Source organism: Barbus barbus, assembly GCF_936440315.1.
Source record: "Barbus barbus genome assembly, chromosome: 9".
Classification (NCBI taxonomy): Eukaryota; Metazoa; Chordata; class Actinopteri; order Cypriniformes; family Cyprinidae; genus Barbus; species Barbus barbus.
This window is the reverse complement of record NC_136737.1, coordinates 33417288-33444734: the sequence shown is the minus strand read 5'-3', so window position 1 is coordinate 33444734 and position 27447 is coordinate 33417288. Positions and strand designations below refer to the sequence as shown.

General features: G+C 40.2%; 1 protein-coding gene across 2 annotated transcripts in view; it reads right to left on the bottom strand.

Annotated features, from left to right (window-relative positions):
- The window catches only part of LOC306875141 (uncharacterized protein), a 264860-nt gene extending 238634 nt beyond the window's left edge, over positions 1-26226 (bottom strand). The window contains exons 1-6 of one of the 2 annotated variants that reach the window (XR_013784711.1): positions 26112-26226; positions 23419-23730; positions 17616-17921; positions 17261-17362; positions 17094-17119; positions 16590-16982 (exon numbers count right to left, since the gene is read on the bottom strand). Coding sequence is in view for 1 of the 2 variants with exons in the window: in XM_079425572.1 (XP_079281698.1) it covers positions 16884-16982; positions 17094-17119; positions 17261-17362; positions 17616-17921; positions 23419-23698 (813 nt within the window). In the remaining variant the exon portion in view is untranslated. Of the gene's footprint in view, positions 1-15740; positions 16983-17093; positions 17120-17260; positions 17363-17615; positions 17922-23418; positions 23731-26111 lie in introns of those variants that run through there. The other variant, XM_079425572.1, reaches the window with a different exon arrangement.
- Between the last annotated feature and the right edge of the window lie 1221 nt (positions 26227-27447).

Sequence of the window (27447 nt, the reverse complement as noted above, 5' to 3'; positions counted from 1 at the left end):
AACTCGCAATTCTGACTTTATAACTCGCAATTCTGACTTTATAACTCGCAATTCTGACTTTATAACTCGCAATTCTGAGACATAAACTCGCAATTCTGACTTTTTCAATTGCACACCGGTAGAAGTTCCGCTGGATGATTGGAGACAGGTGGTTCTTCTTCAGTGTCCTAAGGAAGAAGAGGCGTTGGTGAGCCTTCTTGACTAGGCTGGATGTGTTGGTGGTCCAGGTCAGGTCCTCCGAGATGTGGGTTCCCAGGAACTTGAAGCTGGAGACACGTTCAACAACCATCCCGTTAATATGGATGGGGTCATGCGTTCCACTTTTCTTCTTCCTGAAGTCCACAATAAGTTCCTTTGTCTTGCTGGTGTTGAGGAGCAGGCTATTGTCAGCACACAATGCAGCCAGGTGCTGTACCTCCTCCCTGTAGGCAGTCTCATCGTTGTCTCTGATGAGGCCAATCACTGTGGTGTCGTCAGCAAACTTGATGATGGAGTTGGATCCATGCACAGGCCTGCAGTCATGGGTGTAGAGGGAGTAGAGAAATGGACTCAGCACACAGCCCTGTGGTACGCCGGTGTTGAGTGTGATGGTGGTGGAGCAGGTGAGGCCTGACCTAACATGCTGAGGTCTGTTGGTCAGAAAGTCCATAATCCAGCTGCAAAGGGAGGTGTTAACACCCAAGTCTCCAAGTTTAGTGGTCAGCTTGGAGGGAATGACGGTGTTGAATGCTGAGCTGAAATCAACAAACAATATCCGTGCATATGTGTTGTTGTTTTCCAGGTGTGTGAGTACCGAGTGCAGTACTGTGCCTACCGCATCCTCAGCGCTCCTATTGCTACGGTAGGCAAATTGGTGTGGGTCCAGTGTGGGTGGGAGGCAGTTCTTGAGGTGTGCCAGGACCAGTCGCTCAAAGCACTTCATAACAATGGGTGTGAGTGCTACGGGGCGGTAGTCATTCAGGCACGTTGGGGAGGAGTGTTTCGGCACTGGCACAATGGATGTGGACTTAAAGCATGTTGGCACCGTTGCTTGGGTGAGTGACAGGTTGAAAATGTCTGTGAAGACCCCTGCGAGCTGCTCTGCACATGTCCTGAGCACACGTCCAGGAATGCCGTCGGGGCCAGCAGCCTTGTATGCGTTGATCCGGCTCAATGCTGTGCAGACATCTGTGGAGGTGAGTTTGAGGGTCTGATGGTCTCCTGAGAGTGTGATCTTGGTGGCTGTCTCCTTGTTGTTGTTGTCAAAGCGAGCATAAAAGTCATTTAGCTCATCAAGGAAGGAGACGTCTGTGACCGTTGGAGTGGAGTTGCATGGCTTGTAGTCACTGATGACCTGGATGCCCTGCCACATGCGCCGGGGGTCAGAGTTGGAAAAATGCTCCTCTACCTTTAGCTTGTAGCAGTGCTTGGCCTTCTTGATGCCCCTCTTCAGGTTAGCCCTGGATATGTTGTAGGCCTGAGCGTCATCTGATCTGAAAGCAGTGTTGCGGGCTTTCAGCAAGAGCCGCACTTCCTTGTTCATCCATGGCTTCTGATTAGGGTACGTTGTGATCTGTTTCTCTGTTGTGACACTGTCAATGGAGGTATTGATGTAATCCAGTACAGAGGTGGTATAGATGTCAATGTCCGTGTGAGAGCCACTGGCAGCCTGGGAAGCAAACATACTCCAGTCCGTGTGTTGAAACTTGTCCTGAAGTACAGACTCTGCTCCCATTGGCAGAGTCTGTACTTTGATGGTCTTCACTGATGGCTTCACACGGTTGATGAGGGGTGAATACTTGGGGGTGAGAAACAAAGAAAGGTGATCAGACTGTCCGAGGTGGGGGAGGGGAGTCGCGATGTAAGCTCCAGCGATGTTTGTGTAAACATGATCCAAAGTTTTTTCTCCTCTAGTGTGGCAGGAGACATGCTGATGGAATTTGGGGAGCACTGTCTTTAAGTTGGAGTGATTAAAATCACCCGCAACAATAAATGCAGCTTCCGGGTGTACAGTCTGTTGTTTACTAATGGCCGCATGCAGTTCGTTCATAGCAAGCTTGGCATTAGCATCCGGGGGAATATAGGCTGCAGTTATGATGGTGGAAGTGAACTCCCGCGGCAGATAGAAAGGTCTACACTTAACCATGAGAAACTCTAGGTTAGGTGAGCAGTGTTTTCCAACAATGTCAGAGTTCGTACACCAAGCTTTTTTTACATAAATGCACAATCCTCCGCCTCTGGTCTTGCCGGAGTCATCTGCCGTTCTATCTGCTCGGAGCGTGTAGCGTCCGGTTAGATCAATAGCATTATTGGGTATGTCGCTATGTAGCCATGTTTCAGTGAAAACCATGACATTGCAGTCCAAAAGTTTCTTACTATGGGTGATGCGAAGTCGTATCTCATCCATTTTGTTCACCAATGACCGCACATTAGCGAGGAAAATGCTGGGTAAAGAGAGCCGGTGCGGTGTTAGCTTTAGCTTAGCTCTTAGTCCTCCACGCTTCCCCCGCCTTTGTTTACGATCTCGGCGCCGCCTGTGAGCACTTCCGCCCGGCCGAGCAGAGTGCGTTGCCTCGGGTGTTCTGGAGATCTCCGGGATGAGTCGATGATTGGTTATAAGATTGTTGGAAAAGTGCAGACCGATATCCAAAAGCTGCTGTCGAGTGTATGATGTTAAGGCAAAGCTGTTCAGTGAGAACAGACCCGAGATGAGCAGGAAAAATACAGCAAAATTGCAAAAACTGGTGAGACGCTGAGCCTCGTGATGTGTTCGCGCCGCCATCTTGGTCGTTATGTTAATTGTGTATGTGACGAATAAAACTCTTGAATCTTGAAACAATATTGCAATTACTTTAGAAGCAAATTACTTTGAATCGTGTTTTTTTTTTTCTTGAGCAATAAAACATCATCTAAACCTCTGTTAATTCTCAATAAGAGATTCTCCAGACATAAAATAAACTCAGGCTACGTCCACACGAAGCCAGATTTCTCCCTATCCGATCTTTTTTTTTGCCTCAAATTCCGTAAACACGGAGTCGTCTCAGGAAATATCTGCGTCCACACGGAATCACTGAAACCGACTGAAAACGATGTAGTACACATGCCAGACCAATATGTGGCGCTGTAATTCTGCCACAGAGATACACAAAAAAACAGAGAAGAAGACTTGGACCATGTGCGTAAACCTTGCACGCTGAATATAAACTAACACACAAAGCAGAAGATTTTGCTTTAATAAAACTAATGAGCTCAGTAGGTTCTGCAGCACGAACACAGGCACGTAGTCTGACATTGTTGTTGTTGTTGTCGCTGTTATGTGACTCAGCGGTGTCTGATTAGGGGCGAGACGTGGGCTGATGACGTCATCGTTTCAGAAAATATACGGATTCGCCGTCCACACGAAAACATGAAGCCGGCGTTTTCAAATTTATCCACCCTGGGACCCGGTTTCAAAAATTATCGGTTTCATTCTTCGAAAACGCCGGTTTCGTGTGGACGAAACGCCTATACGGTAAAAATATTATGCGTATACAGAGAAACCCGTCTTCGTGTGGACGGGGCCTTCATTTCTGAAACAGTTCCTGGAGGGCCACAGCCCTGCACAGCTTAGATATAACCCTAATTAAACACTGGATCAGCTGTGTTTAATTAGGGTTATATCTATACTAATCTAATCATTTAGGCTTATTTGAAAACTACATGGTGTGTGTGTTGGAACTAAACTCTGCAAGCCTGCAGCCCTCCAGGTTTGACACCCCTGGGATAGACCTATAAATCTCAAACTAGTTGTTTTAATTAAAGGAATCAGTTATAATAATAACTTATAATAATAAGACATCTGGGCTGCTACCAGGCAAATTAAATCAACATCAACAATTCATCTTTGCAATGCAGAGGAAACACAGAAGCTTCATCTGAAGAGGCATTTAGATGTAGTTACACACTGTTTAATGCAGGACATGAATACATTTAACCTGCCGTAACAAATGCAGAAATAATGTTTTGATATATAAGACATAAAATGTTGAATACTTACGAAATTATATATATAAAAAATAATGTGAAATGTGAAATTAAAACCACCAGTATGTGTCACCAGGTCACTGTTGATAAGTGAGTCATTGTGATTGAACCGAATCATTTAAACAGTTGATTCATTCAGGAACGAATCACCATCATGTTGCTCAGAAATGCAAAACAGTGCAGTGGCTGTGTTTGGGATTATTTTTGTTGTCGAAATAGAGCAAAAACAGGCAATATGGTGTCTAAAAGGCAAGTCTGTTAATTAACTCCTTGTTTATTGAACTGTTGTAAAAAATAAAAAAATGCTGATCATGCTGATTTTTGGAGAAAAACGGCACTCTCTTTGTGATATTTATTTACTATATGAAATGATATAAATATACATTTTCTGCCCCTATATCTTCAATTTTGTGATCATTTTAAATGCACTTTAACAGACTGAATCACACAGTGAAAGAACACACTCTAAAAGCACGAGTTCTAGTCTAATCTACTAGACTTCACAGCACTCTGTGGGAGCGTTTCCTTTGGTTTTTGGCTAAATACTGATAATATCAAATCGCACATGGTTAAAACAACAATTACGATATTATCGTAGACGATATATATCACACACCCTGCACCACTGTCTTTTTGGCTAATTTGTGCAAACCCTTTTGCTAAACTGCCAAAGCTTCATTTTAACGACCAGTGCAATGATGCAAGTATTTACCTCTACATGCTTGCGAAGGGGTATGTCGAGATTTTATAAGCTGCTGCTAATTTGGTCTCTCTAGGCAAACACAGCTTACACTGAATAATAGAGCATAAACATGGCCAGGGGTTCACTTCATTTCCTTCAGCAGAATACGACAGGTTTTGTTTTCAGCTGGGTCTGCTCCATAACGCCTGTCTGTCCATCTGCATCTTTCTTGAGATTTTAGCACCAGTTTGTTCTCCTGACCATTATTTACTGCAGTAGTTTTCAGGGAGCGATTTTTTTTACTCAGTAATTAATGCTTTTTAAAATGTTGCGAAGTACAATAATTCAAACTTAATTTTATCATTTTAAAAATTACTTTAAAAAGTAGAAGAACACAAAAAAGCTACTCAATTACAGTAACGTGAGTAAATGTAATTCTCAATGATTGCTTACTGTGGTCCTCCAGGAGCTGAGTTTGACCTGTGCCCTTGATAAACCTCACTCCCCTGATCTCAAGAGGTGCACTAGAGATGGACACTAGAGGCTGTGGTCTTTAGCATCTTTGATAGTATGCCCACCTCCCATGCTGGCGACCTGGGTTCGAGTCCCACTTTGGACTAGGTGGAGCGTGGCCCGCTTCAGTCATTGAGTCTACTCACCTACTCCTGAACTCTTTGTTTGCCTTGTCACAGCCAACGATACTGTTAATCCCCCTGTGACAGACAAATACGGTCTATATATTAGCCCACTTTAAATTGAATAAGATTGTGTTGAGCTTTATTCTTGTACAGATGGCGCTGCATTGAATAGAACATGAAAAGTGTTTCTGTTGCTCAGTACAAAAGAAACTACCCCTAAACCAGCTCTAAACTATCTCTAAAGCAGCTCTAACCCAGTCAGTCCTAACCCTGACAGACAGCTTTGTCAACCAGTTATGAAGATCTTTCAACACACCCAATATCGTTTTTTCAGACAGTGCCTCCTGCTGTTTGATGAACATTTGTTTTGTAGCGGTGTGTACAGTAATATTTCCAACATTATAAAACTGCTAGCAAGTAGCAACATCGGACACGTGAGTAAGGTTATTAATTTTATTAAAGCGATTCCTGAAAATTACCAGGTTTTATAGCATAAATCAATATGACATCTTATTACACCAACACACGAATAGCCTATTTTAGTATTTAATGATAGTTTAGATAGATAGTTCGACAAAATAAGCCGTGAATTTTGTTCTCCCCAGTTATTTTCAAAAACATGGTGTGTAACCTATTATTGCTAGCTTAGTCAGTGTTTGATTTGATCAAAATTAGTGTCGAAAGATAGCATTATTTTATAATATTTACAGCTTGCTCTTATTTTCTGTGTTATTGTACCATTCTGGGATACTTAATATGTTTTCTAACAAAATAAAAAATGTTAAAGTAAAAATGTTCAAATAAAATGTATAATATATAATAAAATTATTATTTGAAACATATTTTAGTACTATGTAGGTCTACTGTACGTATTACTGTATTAATTATTATTTCATACTATTAGTAGTAGTAGTATGTGTAAGAAAAATAATATTGCACGTTGTTTTTATTGTACTTTACAAATCTCAAGTGCTACCAGAGACAATAATAGTAACACAATAACAGTGTAACAATTAGAAATAAGTTCTGTAATAATTACAAATAAGATCTTTGGAATAAAATGCCGCCTTGAGTTTATTTTCATCAAAATATCAAGTAATCTGCATAGAATTGACAATATGAGCTCTGTTGGGTTGTCTAAATAATTAGCGTGTGACTTGTGTATTTTTTCCCAGATGGTTTATTTGTACAGGACATCATTCATGGTCTTTGCGAGCTGCAGGGCTTGTCTTGGCAGGAGGCTGAAGAGGGGTCCTCCAGGGCCCCATTTATTACTCAATGTATGTTTTCAATTTTTGTTTGTACAAAAACTGTTGGATTTTTGTGTTACACAACATTTCTGACAACAGCATTTATCTTTTCTTTTAGTGAAGTTGGGGAATTTGACAAAAGACAAATGGCTCGACAAATGAAAAATCTCCCCAACAAGAATGTAAAGCATTTATTTTATTTGATGTTGTTTATTTTTATTTTAACCTGTGCTGATCAGCTGGCCCCCATCTTCACACAGATCTTCAATAGATCACTGGAGCTGTGTGAAGTCCCCTCATGCTTCAAACGCTCCACCATCATCCCCGTCCCAAAGAAACCCCAAATTACTTAACTTAATGACTACAGACCTGTGGCTCTAACATCTGTAGCCATGAAATCATTTGAAAGACTGGTTTTAGCTTATCTGAAGGACATCACTGGACTCTTACTGGACCCCCTGCAGTTTGCCTACAGAGCAAACAGGTCTGTGGATGATGCAGTCAACATGGGTCTGCACTTCACCCTGCAGCATCTGGACAGACCAGGGACTTATGTGAGGATCCTGTTTGTGGACTTCAGCTCCGCTTTTAACACCATTATCCCGAAAACCCTTCAGAATAAACTAACCCAGCTCTCCGTCTGTCAGTGGATCAACAGCTTCCTGACAGACAGACAGCAGCTAGTAAAGCTTGGTAAATTCACATCCAGCACTCGAACCATCAGCACTGGAGCTCCTCAGGGCTGTGTACTCTCCCCACTGCTCTTCTCCCTCTACACCAACGACTGCACATCTAAAGACCCCTCTGTCAAGCTCCTGAAGTTCGCAGACGACACCACACTGATCGGCCTCATCCAGGACAGTGACGAGTCTGCTTACAGACAGGAGGTTAAGGAGCTGGCTGTCTGGTGCAGTCTTAACAACCTGGAGCTTAACACGCTCAAAACTGTGGAGATGATCGTGGACTTCAGGAGAAACCCCCTACTCTCCCCCCACTCACCATCATGAACAGCACCGTGACTGCAGTGGAGTCATTCAGATTCCTGGGCACCACCATCTCTCAGGACCTGAAGTGGGATATTCACATTGACTCCATTGTGAAAAAGGCCCAGCAGAGGTTGTACTTTCTTCGCCAGCTGAGGAAGTTCAACCTGCCACAGGAGTTCTACTTTGCCATCATTGAATCCGTTCTCTGCACCTCAATAACTGTCTGGTTCACCTCAGCTACCAAATCTGACCTCAGAAGACTACGGAGGGTAGTCCGGACTGCTGAGCGAATCATTGGTACAACCCTCCCCACTCTCCAAGAACTGTACTTATCTAGAGTGAGCAAAAGGGCTGGTAAAATCACTCTGGACCCCTCACATCCAGCACACAACCTCTTTGAACTGTTACCGTCTGGTCGACGCTACAGAGCTCTGAGCACCAGAACGACCAGACACAGGAACAGTTTCTTCCCTCAGGCAATCCATCTCATGAACACTTGACAATAAAACGCGGAACACACAACTCTATTATTTATTCACCACACTTGCTTACTTTTTTATTTATCTAATATTTTTATTTTAAATTTGCACATATCAGACCTGTACACACATAATTGACTATATTATATATATTGTGTTTTTGCTGTTTTGTACATTGCCTATTTGGATATTTGTATATTATTCTTGTATTATCTGTATCCTGTCCTGTTACTGTCTTTCTGTTGCACTGTGGAGCTTCTGTCACTAAAACAAATTCCTTGTATGTGAAAAAGAATACAAAAATAAAGTTTGGTGTGAGGAAATGACTCTGAGCACTATAATTTATTGTATGTAAATATAGAATTAATGTTCATCCTATAACTCAATACTAAAGAATGGGATAAATCCTTAATAATTATGAAAATAATAAATGACTATGAAAATATTTAAGTAACTGAACAATTGCTATTTACAAATACAATTAATAAAAATAAACCTTAATGCATTAAATTATAACCTAGTATGTGTAATATTTTATATAATAATGCATTCAGTCATAGCGTAATATTTTATACTAGAAAAATAGTGTAAATTGCAATCTATCAGCAATTGAATTCAGGTTAGGTAATCTTATCTAATCAGGTTAGATAATCATCCAAACAGCAGGTGGCACTGTCTGAAAAAAACGATAGTTCTGGGAGTTCAGGTGTGAGCGTACAGTTGGGCCTCCGGGCCTGCAGCTTCACCCTACTCCTCCAGCCTGCTAATACAGCATTGATCACTAGAGGACGAGCCACATCACCACAAAATAAAGCTGCTATTGCTTTGTCAAGCATCACTATTATTGCTTATATTAGAGTTATTAATAATGATCGTCCTCAAAGAAAAATCAAAGCATTGTTAAGCTATAGACCATGGTAAGTCAAGTCAAGTCAAGTCTGCTTTATTGTCAATTCTTCCACATGTACAGCACATACATACAGAGAATTGAAATTGCGTTACTCTCAGACCCTTGGTGCATACAGTTAACATTAAACACTGACAGTAGACGTTCAAATACAGATAAATACAGTTTAAACATATGTACATACAACTATACATATATACAAATGAGGACATTGTAGAAAAGTAAAGAGATAAATAAAGTGGCATAAGGCGCATGGCAGAATAGATAGAGTGCAAACCAGTTAAATAAAAACAAAACTGTGCAGATATATGTGTAGTGCAAGAAGAGCTTATCAGTCTGTTAAAGTGACAAAAGAATAGTCTTTTTATCAGACTATCCGAAGAGTGAAGTGAAGTGAAGTGACATTCAGCCAAGTATGGTGACCCATACTCGGAATTCGTGCTCTGCATTTAACCCATCCAACGTGCACACACACACAGCAGTGAACACACACACACCGTGAACACACACCCGGAGCAGTGGGCAGCCATTTATGCTGCAGCGCCCGGGGAGCAGTTGGGGGTTCGGTACCTTGCTCAAGGGCACCTCAGTCGTGGTATTGAGGGTGGAGAGAGCGCTGGACATTCACTCCCCCCACCTACAATTCCTGCCGGCCGGAGACTCGAACCCGCAACCTTCGGATTACAAGTCCGACTCTCTAACCATTAGGCCACGACTTCCCCAGTAGTTTGCAGAAGAGGTGGTTTGCAGTCAATGCTGGATGAGGTAGTGATCAGTCCAATGCTGCACAAGTGACGGGTGCTGGTCACAGTTTTTAAGTGGGGGGTGGGGGGGTCCTCGCCTGGAGACTCCGCAGTCTCCTCCCTGATGGCAGCAGACTGAAGAAGCTGTGTGTCGGGTGGGTGGGATCGCCTGCAATGCGGAGGGCTTTGTGGGTGAGACGGGTGCTGTAGATGTCCTGGAGGGAGGGGAGAGAGACACCAACGATCTTCTCAGCTGCTCTCACTATACGCTGAAGTGACTTGCAGCAGGATGCGTTGAGGGGCATGCGTCAGAGGGACATGCTGAGTGTGTACTCTCCTGAAGTCAACAACAATCTCCTTCGTCTTCTCCACATTCAGAGAGAGATTGTTGTCACTGCACCACCCGGCCAGGCGGCTCACCTCGCTCCTGTAGTTTGTCTCATCTCTGTTGCTGATGAGACCCACCACAGTCGTGTCATCCGCAAACTTAATGATCAGGTTAGAGTTGTGTGACGGTGTGCAGTCGTGGGTCAGCAGAGTGAAGAGGAGGGGGCTCAGCACACATCCTTGGGGGGCCCCAGTGTTTAGTGTGATGGTGCTGGATGTGTTACTGCCAACCCGTACTGCCTGAGGTCTCCCGGTCAGGAAGTCCAACAGCCAGTTGCACAGAGAGGTGTTGAGCCCCAGCTGGACCAGTTTGTGTGTGAGCTGTTGAGGGATGATTGTGTTGAATGCTGAATTGAAGTCTATGAACAGCATCCTGGCATATGAGTCTTTTTTGTCCAGATGTGTGAGGGCTGGGTGGAGGGCAGTGGCCCTTGAGTGGATGGACCTATATGCAAACTGGAAGGGGTCCAGGGAGGGGGGGAGGACAGACTTGATGTGGTGCATGACTAGCCGTTCAAAGTACTTCATGAGAATAGGAGTGAGTGCTATTGGACGGTAGTCATTGAAGCAGGATGGAGATGACTTCTTCGGGACTGGAATGATGGTGGTAGCTTTGAAGCATGTGGGGACAACAGCCTGATTTAGTGAGATGTTGAAAATGTCTGTGAAGACCTCAGTGAGTTCCACCGCACAGTCTCTCAGTACACGCCCAGGAATGTTGTCAGGACCCGGAGCTTTGCGTGCATTTATCCTGCTGAGGGATCTCCTCACGCTGTCCGGGGACAGCGTCATCACCTTGTAGAGAAATAATCATATTTCTCTACAAATGTACAGATTACTTTTCCTACTGTATAACCATAATTTAATAAAGTCTTCTTCAAAAAATGCAAGATAAAGAAATGTTGTGATTTTTTTGTCTGATACCACATTACCAGAGTTTTACTGTAATAGTAATCACTATAATGTGTTCTTTTTTCTTTCTGAAAGAGTGGAAGATAGTGGTATTAATACTGTACTACTGGAGCATCATCTAGTGTTAAAGCTGAACATTTAATCCATCAGAAAGTAAAGTACAGAGCTTGGTGGTTGTGCTGGAAATCCAAGCAGGCAGATGAACGCTCTCAAAAAAAACCAAAACTAATACAGCTTTTGACCACTAGAGGCATGAGCAATATTCATAAAGAAAAAAAAAGTTATTTACTTTGTCATTAATACCACTGCTTATACTAGGGTACCTAATGTTCCCTACTTGTACCACTTGAAGGAAACAAAAAAAAATACAAATAAAAATGACATTACAACAGAGATGCTCACAAGTCTCTGAGCTAGAGTCCAAGTCAAGTCTCAAGTCTCTGAGCTAGAGTCCAAGTCAAGTCTCAAGTCTCTGAGCTAGAGTCCAAGTCAAGTCTCAAGTCTCTTTATTATATTAAGTCTCTGGTTATAATAAGTGTTGCATCATGTACAGCAACCCATCCAACACTGCATAGCTATATATAAGGAATTCAAAGCATGTAATATGTTATTATGACTCCTTTATCTATTAGCATACAGTATCAGCTTTGATTTTGGTATATAATCAGTGTAAACAGGCTATTGCAACATGACAAAAACACCAAGAATGCTTTACTTTTAAGTTAATATTATCTGTATTTTGCCTTGTAGCATGAGAACACAGTACAGTACAGACCAAAAATTAAGAAAGACTTAATATGGTCAAACATCACATTGTAGCTAAATGCAAAACACTATTGCAACAAACCAAACGATGTGAAATATATGAAGAGTTCAGATGCAAAAGCCATCTGAAATTTTCTTTAGAATGATCATTTTTATCAAGCTTGTATATTTAAGTTCAATAATTTCACTTAAATGGCAATGAAAATGCAACTAATCATAGTTTATAAACTACTGTAAGTCAACACATCCCAAACTCTCAAACCAGTGTAATGTTACATGATCAACAATAATCCTGAAACCTGTTTGCAGACAACGTTAATTAACGTGATGGAAGCCAGCGGCACGTAAATGATTACGTCAATCTACCACCACAAGTTTGGCAATTAACCCTTGTATGGTGTTCGGATCTGTAGGACCCGTTTTCATTTTTTACCAAGAGAAAAATTATACGATTAATTATTTTTTCAAACTCAGACTCATTGGCCTTGGCTCATTTTCTGTGAAGAATATATATCTGAACATATTTTCAATGACCACACTGGTCACACACTCTCTCACACGCAAGCATACGCACGCGCGCGCGCACACACACACACACACACACACACACACACACACACACACACACTCACTTGGATATGTGGTTTACGGGACTCTCCATAGGCGTAATGGTTTTACTAATGTACCAACTGTATAATCTATCCTTAAATCCAAAGCTAACGATGAATGGCACAGCAGTCGACATGTTTGTTCGTTGTCCTCTAATGTATGGCGGCCGCGCCTAAAATAAAAAAAATTAAAAAAGTGTGGCCGCGCCCGCGCGCAGCAGATACGTAGTACGTCACGTGTTACATGGGCAGGTTATAGGTAACGGAGGGAGGGGAATAACAGCGAGCTCATCAGTTGTTTCCTAAAAATAAACATTGTTCACGAGTCCCGCAGCTCGAGTCCGAGTCGAGTCTGAAGTCTTTCGAGGACGAGTCTCAAGTCGAGTCTGAAGTCACTGTGTGTGCGACTTAAGTCGCACTCGAGTCCGAGTCTCAAACTCGAGTCCCCATCACTGCATTACAAAATCTTACTATTATTCCTTCTCAGGGTTCGACTTCCCCTAAACTCAGGGGAAGTTGTGGCCTAATGGATAGAGAGTTGAACTTGTAACCTGAAGGTTGTGGGTTCGAGTCTCAGGTCCGGCAGGGATTGTAGGTGGGGAGTGAATAACTAACACACTCTCCATCCTCAATACCACGACTGAGGTGAGACCCTTGAGCAAATTCTGAGTATGGGTCACCATACTTGGCCACACACCACTTCCTTCTCCTTTTTTTTATTCTTCTTATTTCTCTTTTAACATAAAATAAAATCTCTTTATATACACCGATATTTCACAACATTTGAGCAGCTTACTAAAAACACTGAAACATTTGTGTCAGTGAAAATAAAACAGCCATGTCAAGTTCTTACTGATTAAGATTATGGTAATAATACTGATTATGGGGAAGTCGTGGCCTACTGGTTAGAGAGTTGGACTCGTGATCCAAAGGTTGCGGGTTCGAGTCTCCGGCCGGCAGGAATTGTAGGTGGGGGGAGTGAATGTCCAGCGCTCTCTCCACCCTCAATACCACAACTGAGGTGCCCTTGAGCAAGGCACCGAACCCCCAACTGCTCCCCGGGCGCTGCAGCATAAATGCTGCCCACTGCTCCGGGTGTGTGTGTGTGTGTGTGTGTGTGTTCACTGCTGTGTGTGTGTGTGTGTGTGTGTGTTCACTGCTGTGTGTGTGTGTGTTCACTGCTGTGTGTGCGCACGTTGGATGGGTTAAATGCAGAGCACGAATTCAGAGTATGGGTCACCATACTTGGCTGAATGTCACTTCACTTCACTTCACTTAACTTCACTTAATTAACAGGTAACAGCCTTTTGTGAGGATTTGGCAAGTGATAGTATTTCATCTCTGACATGACAAAAACATTCATGTGGAGAAAAAAAAAGTATCATTGAAGTCCCTAAATCTTACTGAGCATAATATAATATATAGGATAATAGAGTAAGAGAACAAAAGTGTTTCCAAATGTAGAGGCAAATCATCTCTCTCATATATTTTTATTATACAAACACAACTGATACATTTAGATGGTAAAAAAAAAATAATTCACACAATATCATAAACAGAACTGAGAGAGACAGATGGGAAGCATAAAAAAATCTACATAAAATTAAACACTATCTAAACAGCATCTTATGAAAAAAGGAATGAAAATGGTTTAAAAAAAATAAATAAAAGCAGAAATAAAAACAATGTTTTTCTTGTGCAAATTCCAGCAGTCCCAGTGTTGCCAGATTGGGTGGATTCCTGCTCCATCAAATTCACATCCACCCAATGGTGTGTCAAAACTGATTTGGGTGGGTGGACGAAATCTGTGATGATTTGAGCAGTTTTCAAACTTCAGGCTAATTTGATTCATGAGTAACATGTTTTTAGTGTGTGAAGGGATCAGATATCGAACTTGCAGCTGTACATTCAAGTGTCTGCAGTGCCAAAGAGGCATCCTCAGAGACTCTGAAACTGAGGACTGTTGTGTTTGAAGTTAAAGTGCATTATCAACCTTGTTCAATATTTGAGCAGGAATGACACATTTGTGTCTGTTATGATGTGTATGAGAGTGACATGAGTGTAAATACTCTAATAAACATTGCTTATTTTGATAACTAATACTGTGCTTTTTGTCAGCACTTGAATCCTGGGTATTCATGAGCTGACATTTCACACGAGACAGTCTTTACCCAGGTTAGCGTTCTTATTTGCATATTTGAGATGTCAGAGTCATTGATTGGACGAACGCACCATGTGACTTGTGTTCATAACGGACCTAGCATTGCACATATCATCCTTCAGACATTTTCCTGAGTGGATTTGTAATTCTTCTATAACTATGCAGTAAAAGGCAGTCAAACACATGTCCTGGTCATAACGGCTGTCTCGGTGAGGTATTCATGTAAACAGTCAGCTAAAGAGGAGGAAAACTGACGGGACAAAATAACTGGCAAATGGCAAAATAAATCAGTGCAAATGGCATTATGGGGCAGATGATAAGAAACAGCTGTTTGACTGCTCTTGTTCTGGATAACCGCAGCACCTTTAATAAACCTCTAAATACCAGAGATGGAAAGATTCACTGATTCACTTTGGCATAAAAAGTTAACGATGCGATGCATAGATTTTAAAAAGTGTGCATCAGACACAAGTTGGCATTTATATTGCGATGCATCATTTCTATGTATCTGCATCAGTAAAAAACTGATTTATTTATAATTACTAGTGGATGTGCTACACTTTGTCTAGAAAAGTGTTTAGAAAGTGAGCTGTGACCAGTATTTCATATGTAGATGATTTCTCCTCTCTAAACTGTGTCTCAAGAGCGTTCTCTCATCACCGCTGCTTCTGTGTGAAGATGACGAATCACAACAACAGAGACCCCAGGAAAAACAAGGGTTATTATATATATATATATATATTATTATCCATTTTGTGGAGTGGAAGATGAGTCTATATTTTCTTTTGGAAGAATTTCTGTATATTTGTACGTGTCTTTATCTTAGACTATTTTTCTTTGGTGTTTAAGGATGTTTTATTTGGTTTTTATAACTCTCACAAGAAAAGACAAATATTTTCTAATAAATTATTTATTTTCCTAGCTAAATAGTTTTTATACATAAATGTCAATTTTTGTCTGTTAAAGCTCTATTTTCTATTCCTTGTAAAGACCTGAACTGTTATCTGGATACTATTTCCTCTTCCAGCAACGTCAAAGCCTTACAATCTTACACGCTGTGCTCAAAGTATAATATTTATCCTTCTTTATAATATGCTATTGACTAGCTGTTGGGAGGGTGGGATTTAGCCTTGTTTTGTTTGCTCTTCCTCTTCTCAAATTTAATTTATTGTCATTTATATATTTCCCCTGGCTTAATGTTTTGTTTTTTGGTTATTTTTCAAGATCTTTGTATATCGTTTCTATTAAAGCTATATCTAGTTTTGTTGTTATAATCTGTTTTGAGCTGTAACGGTGTTTATTTTTTGCTTATGTTCAAGAAAAGAAAAGAAAAGCGGGATTAAAGTGGTTAATGTTGATCATGGATCAAATCGATCCATCAGCGAATATATCTGTGCGTCTGTTTAATGCTTCTGATCTTGTGTTTTCATCACAGGTGTATTCTTCATCTGTAAATGTTAGAAATCACGCAAATATATCCATTTTGCTGTCAGGAGTGGACGAGGCCGCTGCGCTCTAAACGTAATAATTCTGAGTCAAATATACATTTAGCTGAAATACTTGTTGGACATTAAAGTGTATTTTTGTGATAGCAGGGAGTATTGTACTGGGTAAATAAAATGTAAGCTAAGCCTACTAAAATGACTAAACTCAGATGAGTTCATGTGTGTTTCTCAGAGCAGTTAAAACATTCATTTTCTATTATTCTTATTTTTAGTTTAGTGATTGTTAATGCTTTAAAGAGCAATGTTAGATTGTAATGTTCTATTGCTCTCTGTTGTAACTATAAAAGGTAGAGCTGTTCTAAACCAGAGAGAAAGGCTGCATGGCTATGATAGTATGTGAGAGAGTCAGTGTTTATATCATCGTTAGAGGAGCTCAGTTTAACCTGACAGTCTGCCTGCCCTGAACCAGGTTAATCTGAATCATTTGACAGTGAGTCAGACTAACTGAAATAAGCCTGGCCTGTTCATTAAACTTACTTACTTTTGTCATTTAGCAGACGCTTTTGTCCAAAGCGACTTACAAATAAAAACAGCTCTATAAATAAGTTACAACTCTATAAATACTATATACCCACATATTTAAGAAAATAAAGAAATTAAATAAAATTGACACATGCATATAACAACATTTCAATAGTAAACAAAAATATAAATGAAAAAAATATATGTATGTTCAGTGTATCGTCTCGTGGGCCGTGCATCGAGATGCATATCGGCCTCAGTCATGAGATGCACATCCTTACTAAACACTGAAAACACCTCAAGCACTCGCTGTACTGCTGCTGGTAACATGTTTCTTAGTTTATAGCTGGTTTACTACTTAACTGGCTGGCAACACAAACAAAATAATAAATGATGTTACTCTGGTGTTTCAGTGGCAGTCTCAGTCTTTTGCTGGAACGCTCCATTAACAGCAGCCTCAGTCTGAATAACACATGAGTATTTCACAGGATCAGTCTGAAAAAACACAGAAGATAAGAGAAATGAACAGGATTGATGATTTAGTTATATAAACACAAACAACTAAAGATTGGAGTTGTGTTTTTGAGGAATGTAGGTTTATATTACCTGATTATTTAGCTTCGCTGTGCTGCCTGTTTGAACAATAATGACAAACTCAGTTACATACAAAGATGACTTTGGCAAATTAGAATGAAAACACACATTTTCACATGTTGCACACACAATGAATCTCTTATTTCCATCTTGTTCAATCAGCTGTATGTAATACTCACTTTTCCTGTTCTTGTAAATTAGAGCAGCAGCAGCTGCAGCCAGGAGCAGAATCACTACAGCAGCACTTACTCCTGCTCCAGCAGCTGAAGACCAACCTGAACCTGGAACAACACAATCATATTGATATTTCTGACTCATATGTGACCCTTTCAGCTTTGTTCATCAGTGGTGTAGTACAGATTTAGCTGGTACATGAAGGTTTTAGAGGAACAGGATAACATAACATCAAAGCACTCCACAGGAAACATCACTGCTTACAGGAAAACTTTCAGCATTGTGCAGCTTAATAACATTCATTAAAATGTTACTCAAAACAGCCCTCACTTTATTTAATTTGCACAGAATAGCACTCACCTGTGCCAGAAACACTGAAGCTCCTCGTTCTTCTGATGCTGAAGCTGCTGCTGTTGATCTGTAGATGATAGAGTCCAGAGTCTGTGGTTCTGGTGTCTGTGACGGTCAGAGATCCAGTCTGATTCACCTGCAGTCTGCCTCTGAATCTCTCCTCTGTACAGGTCTGACTCTGATCTCCAGTGATTTCAGCGATGAGAATATCATTATAATACCACATCATCGAGTCGTTTGGGTTGTTTATTACACCAGGATGTAAAGTGACAGACTCTCCCTCCTTCACTGACTTCACATCAGCAGCAGAAACATCTGAAACACAAACCAACAGCTGCTGCAGATAACTCCACAACATGTGCAGATATGATAATCACACACTGAAGATCACTTTATATGATGAACAGATTTCATTTAACTGAAGAAAACACCCGCCGTTTTCAGTTTTGGTCAATACTGCACTGTAAATACTAGGGCTGCAAAACCATACAGGTCCTTTTCAAAAAGTTAGCATATTGTGATAAAGTTCATTATTTTCTGTAATGTACTGATAAACATTAGACTTTCATATATTTTAGATTCATTACAACACAACTGAAGTAGTTCAAGCCTTTTATTGTGTTAATAATGATGATTTTGGCATACAGCTCATGAAAACCCAAAATTCCTATCTCAAAAAAATAGCATATCATGAAAAGGTTCTCTAAACGAGCTATTAACCTAATCATCTGAATCAACTAATTAACTCTAAACACCTGCAAAAGATTCCTGAGGCTTTTAAAAACTCCCAGCCTGGTTCATTACTCAAAACCGCAATCATGGGTAAGACTGCCGACCTGACTGCTGTCCAGAAGGCCATCATTGACACCCTCAAGCAAGAGGGTAAGACACAGAAAGACATTTCTGAACGAATAGGCTGTTCCCAGAGTGCTGTATCAAGGCACCTCAGTGGGAAGTCTGTGGGAAGGAAAAAGTGTGGCAGAAAACGCAGCACAACGAGAAGAGGTGACCGGACCCTGAGGAAGATTGTGGAGAAGGACCGATTCCAGACCTTGGGGGACCTGCGGAAGCAGTGGACTGAGTCTGGAGTAGAAACATCCAGAGCCACCGTGTACAGGCGTGTGCAGGAAATGGGCTACAGGTGCCGCATTCCCCAGGTCAAGCCACTTTTGAACCAGAAACAGCGGCAGAAGCGCCTGACCTGGGCTACAGAGAAGCAGCACTGGACTGTTGCTCAGTGGTCCAAAGTACTTTTTTCGGATGAAAGCAAATTTTGCATGTCATTCGGAAATCAAGGTGCCAGAGTCTGGAGGAAGACTGGGGAGAGGGAAATGCCAAAATGCCTGAAGTCCAGTGTCAAGTACCCACAGTCAGTGATGCTGGTGTTGGTCCACTGTGTTTTATCAAGGGCAGGGTCAATGCAGCTAGCTATCAGGAGATTTTGGAGCACTTCATGCTTCCATCTGCTGAAAAGCTTTATGGAGATGAAGATTTCATTTTTCAGCACGACCTGGCACCTGCTCACAGTGCCAAAACCACTGGTAAATGGTTTACTGACCATGGTATTACTGTGCTCAATTGGCCTGCCAACTCTCCTGACCTGAACCCCATAGAGAATCTGTGGGATATTGTGAAGAGAAAGTTGAGAGACGCAAGACCCAACACTCTGGATGAGCTTAAGGCCGCTATCGAAGCATCCTGGGCCTCCATAACACCTCAGCAGTGCCACAGGCTGATTGCCTCCATGCCACGCCGCATTGAAGCAGTCATTTCTGCAAAAGGATTCCCGACCAAGTATTGAGTGCATAACTGAACATAATTATTTGAAGGTTGACTTTTTTTTTGTATTAAAAACACTTTTCTTTTATTGGTCGGATGAAATATGCTAATTTTTTGAGATAGGAATTTTGGGTTTTCATGAGCTGTATGCCAAAATCATCAATATTAAAACAATAAAAGGCTTGAACTACTTCAGTTGTGTTGTAATGAATCTAAAATATATGAAAGTCTAATGTTTATCAGTACATTACAGAAAATAATGAACTTTATCACAATATGCTAATTTTTTGAAAAGGACCTGTATATCTAAGTGCAAAACGATGAATCGCGATTATACTACGGGGCCGTTGAATGCTTGAATCTGATTGGCTGATGAACGTTCTGAGGTGTGCAATTATTTTCAGGTAAACACATGGCGAACGTAGTTCCAGGCACTGCATTACATGACCATATCACTTCCCCAAATTATTTGAGTTATTTCAAAGGTCCTTACAGCCTAAAACAGCAAAAGAACCCAAACCCACAACAACACTGGCCAAACAAATAAATATAGTAATCAAAAGGATAAAAACAACAGATCATATCCATGTTTTTGCCACAAAATCACGCTTTATGTATGGAAAGCACATATTCTAGCTCTCTCCTGCTCTCCCTCACAGACAGTTGCACACATGCTAACATACAGGCTAACATTGTTAGAGCTACTCTGACGATTATCAGTAACATAGTTTAACAACTTAAACACTACATGACTTCTCACAAGCGAGGGAACAACAACGGCGCTGTTCGTGAAGAAAATGAACAAGTTTCACTAGAACTAGAGACACTGCTGCCGAACACTTTTGAGAGACACACAGACTCACAGAGGAAATATCTATCTCTCTCTCTCTCTCATAATTTAGTTATTAAGTGTATTAACTGCATTAGTCTGCTATCAACGGCTCAAGTCTCAGTTACAGTTTAAAATGATGTTTTGGAATTAGCAAGGGAGGCGATGGATGAGATGCAGAAGAAATAATCCTCCTTACAATAGCGATTTAAGGAGAAAAACCAGAACAATTTTTTTGTGAACTTTTTTTTTTAATCATTTTATTTAAAAGGCAAACTGTACATGAAAAGAAACAAACAAAAAATCATACATGAATACAAAAACACCAATGGTCTGCATGATTGTACGAGGAGAAAAGAGCAAACAACTGAAGCAGAAACAACAGAATGATCCGTTAGGATCCGGAGAATTTCTTTCCACAAGAGATGTACAGGCAGTTCTGTCAGCATTATCACCATTTCTGTCTAAAATTAAAATATTTTAATTTCTTCAAACAGTTATCAAAACACCTTTAGTTCCATTGTCAGTCGCAGTGAAAGAGACCACCTCGTAATATTTATTATTGCATCCATGAACATTATCCTTCCACAAATGGTCTTTCTGGATTAAAGCAACTTTTTTTGTTGCAGTAGTTGTAAAAAACTTGTGAGTTTATGGGGGCCGTTTAAACCAGTGACATTACAACTTATTATATTAATTTCAGTCATTACTATCAAACAAGTAAGTGAACTGAAAAAATGAGAGAAAGTTATACCACTGCAAATGAATTAAGTCTGCCTTTAAAATCCATTAACATAAAAAAATAAAAACCCACCCCATAACACTTTTACAGACTGGTGTAAAAACCCCTGCCCTCCCCGGTCTTAATCAGTGACAGTAACATGACAGCCAGTACCATTCTATAGAACACCGCCATTAGCCCTATTATAAGAGGACAGAATAACTCTGAATTCACACGAGTGATAAAGTGGAGTAAAAAGAAGAGGAAACAAACATAAATAATTGCATCATGTACATTGAAAAGTGTGCATTAGTGATACCAAGTTTCCTAGCTTACATGAAGAACTGCCAGTAGCTGATTGACGCATGAAGATCTAGATCAGTAAATCAGAAGTCGAGTCACACTGTATTATCAAACCCTTATGCCACGTCCATCCCAGGAGAATGAGGAGCAGGAATGGAGCTCAGGAATTGATGCGCTTCGTCCGATGAGTGCATTAGTTTGGTCTCGCCGTGTTTCATGACGATCTTCAGAGTAGCTGGATACTGAAGAAAGGTCTGCAGACCTGCCTCTTTGACGCTCTGGAGTAAACTCGATGGGCCTGCTCGATCTCGATATCTCTGCCCGCAAGTGATGGGATCCAGATCGGCAGTGAGCGTTTCAGAAAGCCGATCGGGTCATCCTTCTCGGCCCCTTCAGGTAGTCCCAGCAGGCGGAGATTACTGTGTTTGCTGCGGTCCTGTAAATCAGTCACCTGCTGCTCGAGGGCATCCAGACGACCAGTGTGTTCACCGATCACTTTTTTCTGCCCTCTCTGTTCCCCGATTGAAAAGTCAATTTTAGAGCATATTGTCGTCATGTGAGAGGCGAATTCGGTGCACATTGCTTCTAATTCAGTTTTCAAAATGTCCTCAAATCACTTTATAGTGACCGCCCTACTGTCAATGTCAGCTCGGCCCGCAGCCACTGGTTTTGTTTTTAATTGGCGAGGATGATGGTGAAAGATAAGCGAGTTACTGACTGTGTGACATCTCCAGACCAACGACAAACAAAAAAACTACCCCAAATGCAAAAAAAAAAAGACGACAAACAACAGTAAAAGACGGCAACACACACAGAGCTCAGCCAACGTGTTGTGTTTGACCCCCTTTCGCCTTCAGAACTGCCTTAATTCTACGTGGCATTGATTCAACAAGGTGCTGAAAGCATTCTTTAGAAATGTTGGCCCATATTGATAGGATAGCATCTTGCAGTTGATGGAGATTTGTGGGATGCACATCCAGGGCACGAAGCTCCCGTTCCACCACATCCCAAAGATGCTCTATTGGGTTGAGATCTGGTGACTGTGGGGCCATTTTAGTTCAGTGAACTCATTGTCATGTTCAAGAAACCAATTTGAAATGATTCGAGCTTTGTGACATGGTGCATTATCCTGCTGGAAGTAGCCATCAGAGGATGGGTACATGGTGGTCATAAAGGGATGGACATGGTCAGAAACAATGCTCAGGTAGGCCGTGGCATTTAAACGATGCCCAATTGGCACTAAGGGGCCTAAAGTGTGCCAAGAAAACATCCCCCACACCATTACACCACCACCACCAGCCTGCACAGTGGTAACAAGGCATGATGGATCCATGTTCTCATTCTGTTTACGCCAAATTCTGACTCTACCATCTGAATGTCTCAACAGAAATCGAGACTCATCAGACCAGGCAACATTTTTCCAGTCTTCAACCGTCCAATTTTGGTGAGCTCGTGCAAATTGTAGCCTCTTTTTCCTATTTGTAGTGGAGATGAGTGGTACCCGGTGGGGTCTTCTGCTGTTGTAGCCCATCCGCCTCAAGGTTGTGCGTGTTGTGGCTTCACAAATGCTTTGCTGCATACCTCGGTTGTAACGAGTGGTTATTTCAGTCAAAGTTGCTCTTCTATCAGCTTGAATCAGTCGGCCCATTCTCCTCTGACCTCTAGCATCAACAAGGCATTTTCGCCCACAAGACTGCCGCATACTGGATGTTTTTCCCTTTTCACACTATTCTCTGTAAACCCTAGAAATGGTTGTGCGTGAAAATCCCAGTAACTGAGCAGATTGTGAAATACTCAGACCGGCCCGTCTGGCACCAACAACCATGCCACGCTCAAAATTGCTTAAATCACCTTTCTTTCCCATTCTGACATTCAGTTTGGAGTTCAGGAGATTGTCTTGACCAGGACCACACCCCTAAATGCATTGAAGCAACTGCCATGTGATTGGTTGATTAGATAATTGCATTAATGAGAAATTGAACAGGTGTTCCTCCTTTAGGTGAGTGTATAATCCATGGTTAGTCACATTGTGCATCAAAACTGTGTAACTGTTGATATCCCTCAACAATGCATTCACAATCTGAAGGAAAGCTGTGTTTTTCAAGCTGCTAAGAGTCACCGCTATAATAAACACATTTGATTTAAGCACATATTGTCTGATTGAAAGTGAAATGACTCACCTTGTACAGTAAGATTGAAGATCTCTTCTCTGCTGCTTCTGTTGATGTGTCGATGATAGAGTCCAGAGTGTGTGGTGTTGAGGTCTGTGACGGTCAGAGATCCAGTCTGATGATCCAGCTGCAGTCTGTCTCTGAATCTCTCTGGACACTCAGCATCTGTAAAGATCTGACTCTGATCTCCAGTGATTTGAGCGATACGCCTGTCATTAAAATACCATCTAATTCTGCCTTGCTGGTTTGTTTTAACACCAGAGTATAGAGTGACTGAATCTCCCTCCATCACTAACGCTTCAGTTTTAACTCCAGATGCACCTGAAGAAGAAATGAACAAATAATTATAAATCATGTCTGGGAGAGTGGGACCCATTTAAACAACAGGAAAGTGCTGTAAAAATGTTTTCTACAGATCATAAGTACAGAAATACGTCTGAATTCATAAAGTAACACAAACAAACAGCAGAAGATCATCATTGATTTAGATCAAACAAACATTATGTACTTCAGAGACCACGGATGGTGTCTTTTATTTAAGAGACTTATAACCTGATTAATCATTTAAGACTCTAATAACACTATTCCATATATTAAAACATCCTGAGACCCGGAATTGTTTTTGGGAGGAAAAAAGTAGTATTTTTTTAATGTCATTACATTGTTTTTAGATCATAAAAAATATCTTTTTTTTTTTTTATGATATATCATTCATAAGTTATGCCATGTCCTCAGTAGAGGACATCAGGACACATTTAAAAAATAAATAAACAAAAAGACATGAATGAACATGCACGGGCAAAAACCATTGATTTTTTAAATCACCAATACATTTTTAGTTTTCAGGATATTTTTTTTACCAAACTTTATTTAAACACGATTCTCAATTATTAAATTAAGTCATGACTGCGTATCGCAGAAAAGGCGAGCGTTTGTGTTTATAAAGCATATAATTTTTTTTTTTTTTTCTTTGAATGACCGATCGTTTTGCTAAATAAGACCCTTATTCATGGTCTGGTATAGTTTATAGCCCTTTGAAGCTGCACTGAAACGGTCATTTTGACCTTCAGCCATTTGGAGTCCATTGAACTTCACTATATGGAGAAGATTCCTGCAATGTTTTCATCAAAAACCTTCATTTATTTTCAACTGAAGAAAGAAATACATAAACATCTTGGATGACATGGGGGTGAGTAAATAAGGACATTTTAATTTGAAAGTGAACTAATCCTTTAACGGGTTTTCTCATTATATACAATGCAACTATAAACTAAATCTAATTTGCATATTAATGTGTTTTTGTGGCAACATGTAATGGAAAAAGAAGTGTAATAATGGGAGTAATAACTGACAAGATTTTCATAATAATATGTAATATTTCATAGAATACTGAAATATAATTTATTTCCCTATTCATCTGTTATGTCTCCAAAAACCTGTAAGAAGCACACTTTTAGTCCAGATGTCCTCATATGAGGACATGTATGAAATCAACATCCTGTTTCCTAACAGAAAGTCACATTTTGATAAGAAACATTTTCCTGCGACAGTTTAAAAATTAGACAGATTTAATTGATAATTAAATATGATCATATTTCCATAAGAGTGTCCCTAAACTAATTTCAGACATTTTTGAAGAGCAAGGAGAGGGAGTGGTGATGGTGAAACATTCATCATTTGGTGTCTCTGAGCAGCCCTGAATGTGCTCTGTACAGGACATCCAGACTTAACCCTGTGGCATGTATAGTCTCAGAGAAATACACTAAAATATATGGGACGGGTTTTTCAGTCCCACTCCCGCAGAAATATATCTTATCTCCCGCCTGCGACATTCATGTTTTGTCCCGCCCGCATAAAAGTTATCTATACTGTGTTGCCAACTAATTTTCAGAGAAAGTTGCTAAAGGAAGGTCAATTTGTTGCTAAAAGTTGCTAAATGACATTGTGATGTCGTTATTGCGTAATCACGGCGCAAAATTGAGTCACAACATCAAATCTCAAAATAATACTATGTTAATGTAGATTTGTTTGTAAAATATGTAGAATATTAAAACATAAATAACTTTATTTTAAATACATGGAATTATTGAACACTTACACATTTTTGAATGATTACAATTTAAGTTTTTTAATAGTTAGTAAATAGTAATACTATACACATTCTCAACAGCTATGCTTTAAGCAGTGTATTAGTAGATAGTTAGTGTGCTACACTCCAAGAAAAGTCTGTAAAAACAGGGCAGTCTACTACAGTATGTTAATATGAAACAATTTCCATATTGGTTTTTTACCTGCCTTTTACATTATGCATTGTGTTTTCAGGGTATAATGGATAAGTGTCCTGGAAAATTACTAGTATCTTTTCCATTTTCCTTACAGTGTATTAACTGATCAACAATCGCAGCTACAGGCTACTAACAAAGTGTATCAGAAATGAACATTTATTCAATTATTATTCAATTAAACAATTGCAAATAGCCACTAACTCAATTCACGTGATGTGTAAACGTGTTATAAATAGAAACCCTGCCTAGCTTGCGCATGCTAATCATTTTAATGTTAATATTAGTTGTTCCTTTTGTGCAACAGATAAATAAGAATTGATATATTTTATGTTTAGATAATGTCTATATTGTGGGAGTCCCTTGAATAATTTTGTTCAGGAATGGCTAATACAGTAACAGTAAGTCATATTATGAAACAAGAGCAGAACACACAGTACTGTGAGAACAACACCTAACATTCTTCTGCTCGGTTTACAAAACAAGAAGAAAACATGTAATGGAAAGCTTGTGCCATTTTTGCACGAGGTGTGATGTTCGATGCTGAAGCTCTGAAACGCGTGTACTTCAAAAGATTACAAAATAAATTAATGAAAACGTAGTTTCTGTTTCGTCTGTGCCTCGCCCTGTACTGCTTCTTCTTCTTCTTCTTCTTTGAGGTTTAACGGCGGTTTGCATCCATGAGCGTTGCATTACCGCCATCTTCTGGGTTATTTTCTTGCGATGTTACTCCAGCTTATTCCCTCCAGCTTGTTTTCCGCGATCATATTCTCTTCATCAAACCTGCTCTAATTAAAAAATTACAAATATTTTTCTTGCCTTGCTTAATTACACCATTTTGCAGTTTATCTTTTATACCTGCCCCTGTCAACCCATCTCTTATTAATTCATCCATCATAATTCTCCTCTGTTCTTCATACCTTCTGCAACTTATAAGTACATGTTCTATGGTTTCTAATGACTGACAGTACTCGCACAAACCAGTAGGGTGCTTCCCTATAATGTGTAATGTACTATTTAAATTACTGTGTCCTATTCTTAATCTTGTCATCACTATTTCTTCTCTCCTAGTCCCTCCCCAGTTCCTCAATGTACCAACTTTATTTTGAATAGCATGCAAATGTCTTCCTTTAGCTTCCCTGTCCCACTTACGCTGCCATTCTCGAACTGCTTCTTTCCAGACAATGCTCTTCCCTTCAGATTTTGATATTTTTATATTTGCTTCAATATTCTCTTTTTTAATTGCTTGTTTAGCTAAATTATCCACTCTCTCATTGCCCAAAATGCCTACATGAGCTGGGGTCCAAATCAATTGAATCTCATTGCCTTTTTCCTTTACTCTTGCATATATTGCTAATATTTCATATAACAGATCCTGCCGGCTATTGGACATACCTGTCCTGAGACTGTACAGTGCTGATAATGAATCACTACCAATTAAAACCTTACTTATTTTGTCCTCCTTTCTAATCCATTCTAATGCCATCATGATGGCATATAACTCAACTGTATACACATTTAGATCATCCGTGGTTCTTTTGCTTTCCTCACCTCCTTGATTAACTATAAAAATGGCTGATCCAGTCCTTCCTGATTCAGGATCTTTTGACCCATCTGTGTAAATCTGAATATAATCTCTGTATTTATTACCCACATATCTGTAGAACTCAGCTACAAGGTCTACACTATTGTTTATTGCTTTAATTCTATGTAATTCAAAATCAGCTTCCATTGTTTCAATCTTCCATATGGGAAA